The sequence below is a fragment of the Cryptomeria japonica genome, chromosome 4 (assembly GCF_030272615.1).
Source record: "Cryptomeria japonica chromosome 4, Sugi_1.0, whole genome shotgun sequence".
Classification (NCBI taxonomy): domain Eukaryota; kingdom Viridiplantae; phylum Streptophyta; class Pinopsida; order Cupressales; family Cupressaceae; genus Cryptomeria; species Cryptomeria japonica.
In genome coordinates, this window is record NC_081408.1 from 236375667 (window position 1) to 236387311 (window position 11645).

At 30.2% G+C, this 11645-nt stretch overlaps 1 protein-coding gene across 1 annotated transcript; it reads right to left on the bottom strand.

Moving 5' to 3' along the window:
* Positions 1-2816: 2816 nt before the first annotated feature.
* On the bottom strand, positions 2817-6167 carry LOC131057908 (LRR receptor-like serine/threonine-protein kinase EFR). Its single transcript, XM_057992038.2, has 2 exons — positions 3444-6167; positions 2817-3335 (listed from the first exon to the last, which is right to left on the bottom strand). Exons 1-2 carry the CDS (start codon positions 6103-6105, stop codon positions 2887-2889), a joined length of 3111 nt encoding a protein of 1036 aa, XP_057848021.2. The 5' UTR covers positions 6106-6167; the 3' UTR covers positions 2817-2886.
* Between the last annotated feature and the right edge of the window lie 5478 nt (positions 6168-11645).

The following is an 11645-nucleotide window of genomic DNA, read 5'->3' on the forward strand; positions in this document are numbered from 1 at the left end:
TGCTTAATGCTTAGACTTAGAGGTCGGATTCACATTCCTTCTCTGTGTGCCCTTGGGTATCTTCTTTCAATCCTTTGAAATATTTTGTTCATATTTTTCCTTTGTGGGTAATATTTCCTTATCTCCCCCTTCATTTTTAGTGTGATGAAGCTTATGAGGCTATTACTAATACTATAGGTAGATTCTTAAAGGTAGACTCTATGATCAAATAATTTTGTTAACTCCATAAATGTTTTCATTTTAATAGAAGTTGAGCTTTCAAAAGCTCTACTTGGTGAGTTTATTCTATAGGTTAATTATACATCTTGGTGGTAGCTATTGATTTATTTGGCCGATTTCTCTCATAGAAGTTGTAGGTAGTCTTCCTCAACTTAGAGGAGGAATTCCATTCATGACAACTTTGTTGGATTGGTTGAAGGAATCAAAATACTAAGAGGGGGGAATCAATATTTACGTAGACTCAAAAAATTTATTTAATGTCTTAACTTATTGCAGATGTATCAAATTCACCAATTAAGTACATCAACACGAAATAGAAAATGGAAAATAAACATGAAAACGCAACCACAAATGAAACACCAAATTTTATTCATGAAAAAACCAAAGGGGAAAAACCATAGAGAGTGTTAGCTCTTAAAAATTAGGATAATATAACTAGTTATATGGTGTTTACAAAAAGGGTGGCTCATTGCCAGATGGCTCACTACTAGATTATAAAAATGACTTACTACTAGAAAGCTCATTGCAAAAGATATAAATGAATTGCGGAAAGTTGCATCTCTGAATTCATGAAATCAGTTAACTAGTTATACGGTATTTACAAAAAGTGTGGTTCACTATGATATGGCTCACTGCCATATTACAAGAATTGCTCACTGCGGGAAAGCTGATTGCAAAAGATATAAATGAACACTTACAGAAGATCCAATGAGGGATTACTACACTATTGACTACATACTGACATTTCTCAAACTACTTCACTGTCCACAACTAGCACTCCACACACCGCTTCTTACTTGTCCTTATACATACTGCTCATACCTAATCCATGCATTCATACACTTCTATGTATACCGAAAAACTTACACATCAAGATAATATGTCAGTAGTACTCAATTAATACACTACTTAGATCAACACATCATCTAATAAGGCCTTAATAAAAAACCATGGTAACTGAGTCGGCCTCCTCAAGACCTCTACATGTTTCCTTTGCACAATTCATTCATCAATGCATATACCTTAATTACTGAAATAGAACAAGGGTCAATCGAACCCATAGATGCTGACCCATAAACATAAAACTCCAAAATACAAATACCATGCATTCCATAGATACTAAACCATGAGACATGAAAGATACAAGTGACATAATTGAAATAGATAGTTTGACATCAATGACAACAATGACAATACTTACACAAGTCTAACACACTTTATTATTTTTCTTAATGCTACTTCTAAGGATGAAGTGATTTAAAGGATTCAAAACTACCCATTCATGTTTCTTCTTCTCCTAGTTAATTTGATGTGTCTGAGGATCAGGGGCAGTACCATGATCCAATTATTTTTTCTCCTTCTCATTTTGCTATATATTTTCTTGTTGGTATTGTTTCCTAGTCTAAATCTTCTTCTAACAATAAAATGATATATTTTGGGTTTGGATTTTGTCTATTGTTTCTTCAATTGATGTTTTGCATACTAATTTTATTTCAAACAAATTTTCTAATGTGCACAATGGTGCTAAAGATTCTTCTATTGCTTCTTCTATCAAAGTTGTTGACCCTAATAATGTTGTTCTTTCTACCTATATTTCTACTAACCCACCTTTTTCTTTTGTGGGTTAGCATTGTTCTAATTGCAATTATGGATCTACCTAGATAGTTTTTCAATGTAAGAAGAAACATCCCACTAACATGTCTTTACCTTCTCAAGTTGTGATGTTAGATAAACAACGAAAAACATCTAATTCAAAATAGTGTGTATTCTGCTTAGTTCTAGCTCTGTTGTTTCATTTCTGGTTGTCATGACCTACTATTCTTGTCATTGCTTTATTATAGCATTGGTTTTTTATGCTTAATGTTTATGATCTATAATGAGTTGAGGCCCTTTCCCACTTATTTTAATTAAAAATAACACAAAAATAAAATAATATGTTTTTTCATTAAGAAACCATATACCTTATAAAGAAGAAATATGAATGACTAGCCATTATTACAATGCAATCATAAAATTAGAAGAATACACAAAACATAATCCCCACTAATAAGAAATATTATGGTCAAAACTATTTTAAATAAAAAACTAAGACTCACTTGGTATTTATTCCAAGTAGTCATTGACAATTATGTAAGCTACTGATCCTTGCAATCAAAGATTGGCATGATAATCCATCCATAGCAAAGTCCAAGACAATAACATTGCACAAGAAAATCCTAAAATACGTAGCATTGATAATTTTTATTGTGATCGAATTTCAAATGGGTTTCATTATATAAGCTCTATACACGTACCAAATGATATGCATATTAGAATATGATTTTTGAAGGGTTTAAAATTTTAAACCAATAGATAGACATATGTTGATTGGTGTAATTTATAATGAAAAAAAATATTACAAAATAATTTTAATTCTAACTTCAAATCAAGAAATTAAATAAGAACAATTATTAAGAAAATAAAATCAATAGAAAGTAAAACCTTTAAGATAGTAGAGTAACACAATTTATCAAAAACAACTAATCATGTAATCAACTACATAAAAATATTAACTCCATGTCTTAAAATATTTCTAGCTTTATTTCATCATTCAGCTATTTACATCATGTTTAGTATCGGTAGAAGTAATTATTTGTAGAAAATATTTTTAATTGTTAAATTACACAATTAGGATGTAGATGTATAACTTCCATTGCTATCAAAATTGGTATTTCCTTGGTTTCTTTTATTTTCAAGCAAGGAGGACATATCTATTGCCAATTGAAAAGCTCTAGGAATACCAAGAAACATACCTCTAATCTTATCTAATCTCTCAACTATTTCAATCATATTAGGTCGATGTTGAGGCAATTCCCTTGTACAGACCAAACCAACTTCAAAAATTTGAGTGAGGCATGATAATAGTAATGATGTTTCTAATTCATTAGTATCTCCAAGAGAGCTAATATCCACCACCTCTAAAACTTTATTTGGAAAATTCACAGCTACCCATTTTGTAAGATTCACTCTTACAAACATATCATCTGTTGGTCTCCTCCTAGTTAACATCTCCAAGAGTAAAATGCCATAACTGTACACATCTCCTTTTGTAGAAATATTACCACCCATTCCGTACTCTGTAAAATAATATAGTGATTAACAATTATCAATCCATTTTAAAGCATTTACATGATATAGGAAAGATACCAACAATGATACAAACTGTAATAGTGCAAAAATTATACCTGGAGCAATGTAACCAATAGATCCCTGGAGTGCACTTGTAGAAGTCAATGAATCCATGGAATTCCCAAAGAGTAGTTTGGCAATGCCAAAATCTGCAATCTTTGGAGTCATGTCATCCCATAACAGCACATTACTAGGTTTTAGGTCACAATGGATCACTTGTACAAAACAGTGATGATGCAAATATGCTAGACCTTGTGCTATCTCCAATGCTATTCTTAATCGGTCACTGAAATTTAAATTACATATAGCTCCTCCTTCAGGGTACAGCCATCTCTCCAAACTTCCATTTGACATAAATGGAAGAACCAAAGCTTTAAAATCAAGATTAGAACAAGATGAAATAATTTTAATCACATTGCGATGCCTTGCTTTTTTTAATACATTGCATTCTTTGAGAAAACTTTGGTGCGCATTTTGATCTTGGAAATTCAGAACTTTAACAGCAACATGTCTTCCACTGCTTAGAATCCCTTTATAAACTGATCCGAAATGACCAATTCCCAATAGGTTTGCCTCACTAAATCCACCAGTTGCATCTACAAGTTCTTTATATGAAATTTTTTGAGGCCATACTTTCAGAGCAGGGGTACTGGAATGTCTGCATCTATACGAAAATGCTGCCAATAGAAGAGACATGATCAAAATTGCAATGCCAATTACAACAGGAATTATTACCTTTTTGGAGACAGATGGCTGTTTGTGTTTGGAATGAGAGCATGGAGGCAAGTTTATCCATGTTCCACAAAGGCCAAGATTTCCCATAACAGCTGAAACATCCATGTCTGTGAATATTCCTCCCCTTGGGACCTCTCCAATCAACCTGTTTGAAGAGAGATTGAGATACTGGAGCATTTTCATATCTTTGAAAGCCGCTGGTATCGTTCCATTCAAATTGTTGCCGGAAAGATCCAAGCCTTGAAGATTGTTCAGTTCTGCTAGTGATGTCGGAATTGGGCCTGTGAATGCATTCCAAGACAGATTAAGATATTCCAATGCTTTGCAGCTTTCCAGTGCGATTGGAATGACACCTGAAAAATGATTAACAGATACATCTATAGCCAGGACCATTACCATTTTACTCATTTCTAGGAGAGAACCTTGTAGCAAATTGTTGGACACATTGAAATAGAATTGGAGATTTTGCAGACCAGCAACTTCTGAAGGTATCTTGCCTGTAAATTTGTTGTAAGAAAAATCCACCAGCTCCAGAGTTTGGCATCTTCCTATACTGGCAGGTATTTCTCCTGACAAATGATTGCCATGAAGATCAATCTTTCTTAGTTGGGGAAGGCTACCCAGAGTGTCTGGAATTTTCCCTGATAACATGTTACAGCATATTGACAACAGCCCCAGCCTTTTTGCCTGACCAAAACTCTCTGGAATTACTCCATGTAAATTATTGTTGTCTAATCTCAATCTTTCAAGATTGGGAAGTGCACTCAATGAAGTTGGGATGGTGCCACTGAAATGGTTGGCACCAAAATCTAGAGCTGCTATTTCTGTCAGGTTGCCAATCTCATCTGGTATGCTTCCCTCGATTTCATTGAAGGGCAAAAGAAAATATGAGAGACCACTTGGAAGGAGGCCAACTGAAGAGGGCAAAATGCCAGTGAAATAGTTTTCAGACAAATCTATATGGTACAAGATGGAGCAATTGCTCAATACTGTTACAAATAACAAACCACTGCTTCCACTCACAAGTTGATTACTCCACAAATTAAGCCATCGAAGCTGAAGCAATCTGCCAAATTCTAAGGGTACCGTACCGGTCAGATTATTGAACGCTAAATCAAGAATTTGAAGAAGCGTACAATTAGAGAGAGAACCAGGAATTTCTCCAGTGAATTGGTTTATAAATAGATGCAATCCTTGCAACTCTGATAGGGTGCCAAACTCCCAGGGAATGTGGCCAGTTAAGAGGTTATCAGCTAGTCCGACACTTTCTAGAAGAGTGCAATTAGAAAGGGCAGTGGGAATTGATCCTGTCAAGTAATTGAACTCGAGATCAAGAGCTCTAAGTTTACCGAGCAATCCCAATTCCCCGGGAATACCTCCATAGAGACTATTGTATCTCAATCTCAACTCAGTTAATGAGGACAGGTTACCAAGGGATAATGGGATTGTGCCTGTCAGGTTGTTATAATCTAACCAAATGGTCTCTAAACGTGGAAGAAGGCCAAGCTCAGAGGGAATGGGTCCGCTCAGATTGTTATATAAGAAACTTAGATATTGCAACGATCGACAGCCTGCAAGAGAAGACGGTATAGAGGATTCTAATTTATTGGTAGATAGAAGAAGCCTTCTCAGGCGAAAAAGCCTTCCGATCTGATATGGAATATGGCCCTGGAAGCTGTTATTAGAAAGATCAACTGTTCTAAGAAAGGAAAGGTTTCCCAGTAATGGAGAGATATGTCCAAGTAATCCCTTACCTGTGAGATTCAAGGAAACCACACGCTGTCGACGAGAAGAGCATGTAACACCAGTCCAATTGCAAAAGTTGTGGTTGGGAGACCAATCGGACAAAGAATTATATGGATCAACAGAGAGAGCAGCCTTGAAACCAATCAGAGCTTGTTCATCAGAATTATTAGAAGTCTTTGCCATATGAGCAGGCAGTGCAGACAAAAAGAGTAGAAGAGGGAGCATCTTCATCTTCATTCTTGGCTCGCTTTGCACCTAAGCCCAAATGAAATACGCGTGATTCGGATCGCTTTTAAATAGAGCGTGTGCGGATAGGAAGATCGAAGTTCTTATCCTTGTTTCAAATTTTCCTCAATGCTAACAAAGATGTGTGATTTTTAAGTACTAATTAACTAATTAGCTGGCTAAAATGTGGTCTTCTGAAAAGTGTCAGTCTTTTAGGAAAAATAATTTGTGGCCACTATTTCCCGGCACTGGCTACACAGCGGACAAAATGGCCCGTCCCATGTCATGCCTTCTCCATGCCCCCCATGCCATGTAATGTGATGTGGTGGCTCTTTCTTTCATGCACATCACATCAGTACCTGCAGTCCGTTCAGCCTTTCTTTCCCCGTAAAACAAATTAAATGGTTTGTTTTTGTTTTTTGGAAAAAAAAATTCAAATCATTTTCATTCTAACTTGTATCTTTTACAGTGAAATTATAAATAATGTAAGTAATAATATAATACAAATAATTTAAAGATATGTATAATTTTTTTTTATAATAATTTAAAAAATAAATCATAAAATTATTTAATAAAGAAAAAAAATTTCTGTTTAAGAAAATTTTTTTAGATTGAAATTACAAATTTTACTTTAATTTGTTTTTAATAAATTAATGATGTTAACAAATTTAAATATAAATTTATTATTTTTTTGAAATAATAAAATATATTAAATATTAAATTATTATCTTAAAATATATTAAATATTAACTTATTAGAATGCTATTATTATTTTTTTAAATTTAAAAATTATTTTAACTTGTCATAAATTTATTTTAATTTGTGGTAACTTATAATCTTGAAATATATTAAATATAAAATTATAATAATTAAATTATAAAAAATTATTATAAATTAAAATAAATGATTGTTATCATTTTTTTTTTATCTTTTATTAATTATTCTTTATCATTATAATTTTTATTGAAAAAATTATGAATACAATACAAATAAATGATTTTTATCTTTTTTTTATATAATTCTTTATTAATTTTTTTTAATAAAGATTATATTCTTTATTAATTATTTTTTATTAATGAGGAAGATTCATTTAGGGTTTGGAATGAGCTTATTAATCTTTGGAGATCCTAAAATAGTAGAAATATAATTGATAGCTACATAATTATCAATAAAACTAACCCTAACCTTAATCATCTAAGCCTAACCTCAACCATAATGTAAATCCTAACCCTAACCATAACCATATTTCTAATCATAATCCCAAGTAACCCTAACCCTAACCCTAACCATGTTGTATAACCTTATGATAGTCATGATGTAAATCATAATCATAACCTCCTAACCCTAACCATAAGACTAGCATTAAAATTATACAAATTATTATAATTTAAATAAAAGATTTTTATGGTTTTTTATATTATTCGTTATTAAGTATTTTGATTATTATAGTTTTTATTTTTACTACAAAATTATTACGCAGAGATGCGTAACCCTACAGTGGCACCCAGAAGAGGAATGAAAGTCCGTGTAAACTTTTGAAAAGTCAAAGCACCGGTAACACTATCATCGTTTGGGTGAGATCGGTTTCCTCCTTTTGGAATTGATAATTAAAAACTTCAACATTAATTTGTGGCTTTTAATTCCAAGCATCAAATAGATGGAGAAAGCCATTCCCCTCCACTGCTACCACTCCTCTTGCCTTCATCTCCATTTATTAAAGTAGCACACAATTTACTGAGATGATGTTGGGATGGACAATTCTGGAGCTAGACTGGAAATTAGGGAAAAATTGCATGAAAGAGGCTGAACTTTGAATAATTCCATTAACTCTTCGGTGATTAAGAAACCTATCAATAAAATGAAATGGGGAGAGGTGATAACCATTTTTAAATAGATACAAATATAAATCAATCATGGTAACATTGTAATACATGTTGTCATTATATAATTTAACAAAAGGAAAGACAACCACATCATTCAATTAAATTTGATTTAAATTGATTGAATTACTTTAATTAGGTTGATTAGTTTTAACTACTTTAAGAGTTTTATAAACAAAATGTATAAATACTACATGTGGATCAATAAGATCAAATTGTTTCCTAAATCTGGTTTTTCCTTTTCAAGTAATGGTTTATAAAAGAACTATTTTGGTGCCAAATCCATTTGTGGGTATTATCATCATTTTTAATTAAAAACTAGATTGAACCATATTCTTAAATAAACACTAAACCTAATAGAAGTCTATCTTAAATAAACACTAAACCACATTTAATTGAAATAACCCCTATCCTAATTAAACAATAAAAATATATTCAACCAAACCATAATATAATACTAAAACAGTAACCTTCAACAAAACGAAATTAAAACAAAATTAAAACCTAACACTCAACCCACACTAAAACAAATCAAACCCTAACCCTAACACTTATCAAATGTAAAGCCTAACACTAAACCAAATTAAAACAAAAGCATAAACCAAACCAAACCTTCATTTTAAGACTCACAAACCTATCTCTTAATGAAATTCAACCATAACCCTACTTTTAAACACAATTGCACCCTAAACCTAATATTACAAAAAAAAAACTAAACCTAAAATTGAAGATTAACTATGTACAATATAGACAACACCTTAACACTTACCCTCAAAGTATTCTAAATTGATACTTAATCTCCACCCTTACCAAATTTAACTCTAACCTAACATTGTACAAAATTGAATCTCAACCTTACACATAATAAAACACGAAACCAAATTGAACCCTAACCCTACATCAAAGTGAACATATCTAAGCTAGGTAATGTATTATTGATGCATTGCAAAACATTAGTCATGATTGATGGATGATGTAGCTTGCTTGACTATCTTCATAAACTATAGTCATTATGCAAGAACCCCTCAAGAGAACATATCTTAAATTGAATCATAAATAGATACAAATATAAATCAATCATGGTAACATTGTAATACATGTTGTCATTATATAATATAACAAAAGGAAATACAACCAAATCATTCAATTTAATACTTTAGTATTTTCTTGATTAAAGAACACAAATAGAAACAAATATTTAGTTAATGTAATAAAATCATAATGCATATTGTTGTCATTATATAATACATCACATGGTAATAAATCCTCATCATTCAGCTTAATACTTTAGTATTCTCTTCATTAATGAATACTTCAATTGATAAGTTTTTAATAAATACCCTTTTCAATTGTTAAAATATCAATACCGTATATTTGATTAATATACATCATACAACATGTACCCTCAACATGACCAAAGTATAAGAAATATGCTTTCAAATGTAAAACATCATCATGCAGCTAAGTTATAAAGAAAAATATGTTGGAACATAAAACATCAACATGCCCATGCAACTAAAATAATGAGTAATAATAAAATATTAAGTGAAAATAAAATGTATGATTACTATTATTATAACTAATACCACATAAAAATATCATCATAAATAATAATGGTTATAATTTATTCGAGATTAATTATTTTGACCCTAATCATAAAAATAAACAGAATTGAACTTTGACCATAAACCAAATCAAACCCTAATACTTATAAATTCTAAATTTTAAATTCTACCAAAATTTAACTGGAAAACTAAAAAAAACTACACCATTTAGTGAACATAAATCCTAAACCAAATTATACCCTAACCCTACACCACAACATAAATATTTAACCAAATTGTACCCTAACACTAAAACAAATTGAACTCTAACCCTAAATGAAATAGAATATCATCCATTAAACTAATTAAATATTAAACCTAACTAAATCTTAATTGCAAACCTAAACCAAATTGTACCCTAACCCATCGTAATTGAATCGTAAACTAAATTGAATGATAATCCTAAACCAAACATGTTGTGCCTAAACCTAATGTTAAATCATATTAAACCCTAATTATGAATGTAATTCAACCCTAACATTAAGACTTAACATAATTGAAACCTATTTCTAGTACTAGAAAATGAATTGAACTGTAACCCTAAACTTAATTAAATAATAAGACTTGGGTTGGACCCAAACATTAAATCAAATTGAAACCTACCCCTTACAAAACCCTTATGCAAATTAAACTCTAACCCTTATTAAACAATAACCCAAATTGAACTCCAATTAAATTTAACTAAACAATAAACCATATTGAACACTAAATAACACAAAACCTTAAAAATTTAACCCTAACCCCATACTATATTGAAACTAAATCCTAAACCAAATTTGACCCTATCCCCAACATTAAACCAAATTGATTGCTACCGATTCAACCCTAACATATAATTTAATTGAAAATAAAATAAAAATTAAACCATAACCTTAAACCTAAATAAATTATGAAGTAAATTGAACCTTGACTACAAACCAAATTGAATCTTAACCTTAATGATAAATCAAATCAAATGCTAACGGTAAATCATATTGTATTCTAACTTTTACACTGAACCTAATAAAACAAATCACAAATTGAATAAATCAAGACTAAACCAAACTAAACCTTGACCATAAAATTAAACAAAATTGATGGTTAACCATAAACTAATTTAAATCCTAACATTAATCTCAATTAAAAAGTAAACCAATTTCAACCCGAATCCAAATTCAAATTAAACATTCACCTTAATAGTTATCCTATCCAAATTCAACACTAAACCATATTGAACACTCAAATATAAATCTCAAAAATATCAATTAGAACATGCTACTAATATTCATATAGTTCCTTTATTTATTAATATATTTCTCTTATATGTTTGGGGTCACATGCTAGTAATATTCATATAGTTCCTTTATTTATTAATATATTTCTCTTATATGTTTGAGGTCGCATTGCTACTAGCATATATATCTTATTCGAGGCATTTAATTTTTTCATTCAACTTTGATATTAAAAAAAATATTAAATTGAAAAACTTCAAAAAATATTAAATTGAAAAACTTCAAAAAATATTAAATTGAAAAAATTCAACACCTTGATTTATCTCAGCGTAATTCATATATCTTAAAACAAAAGATATATGCTAGTTATATTATATTGATAATAAAAAGTACTAATCTTGTAAAAACTATAATAATAAAAATAATTAATAAAGAATAATATAAAAAAAAATAACAATCATTTATTTTAATTTATAATAATTTGTATAATTTTAATTGTTTAAATTTTATATTTAATATATTTTAAGATAATAAGTTACAATAAGTTAAAAATAAATTTATGACAAGTTAAAATAATTTTATTATTTCAAAAAAATAATAAATTTAAATTTAAATGTTTTAACATATTAAAGTAAATAAATAATTTTATTGTAAAAGATACAAGTTAGAATGAAAATGATTTGTGTAAAAAAAAATTCAAAAACAAAAAAAAAACATTTAATTTGTTTTACAGAGAAAGAGAGGTTGAACGGACTATAGAAACAAACTGACTGCAGGTACTGATGTGATGTGCACGAAAGAAAGAGTGGGAAATGAATATTAGAAGTATAAATTAAGTAAAATTGAATACCATTAGA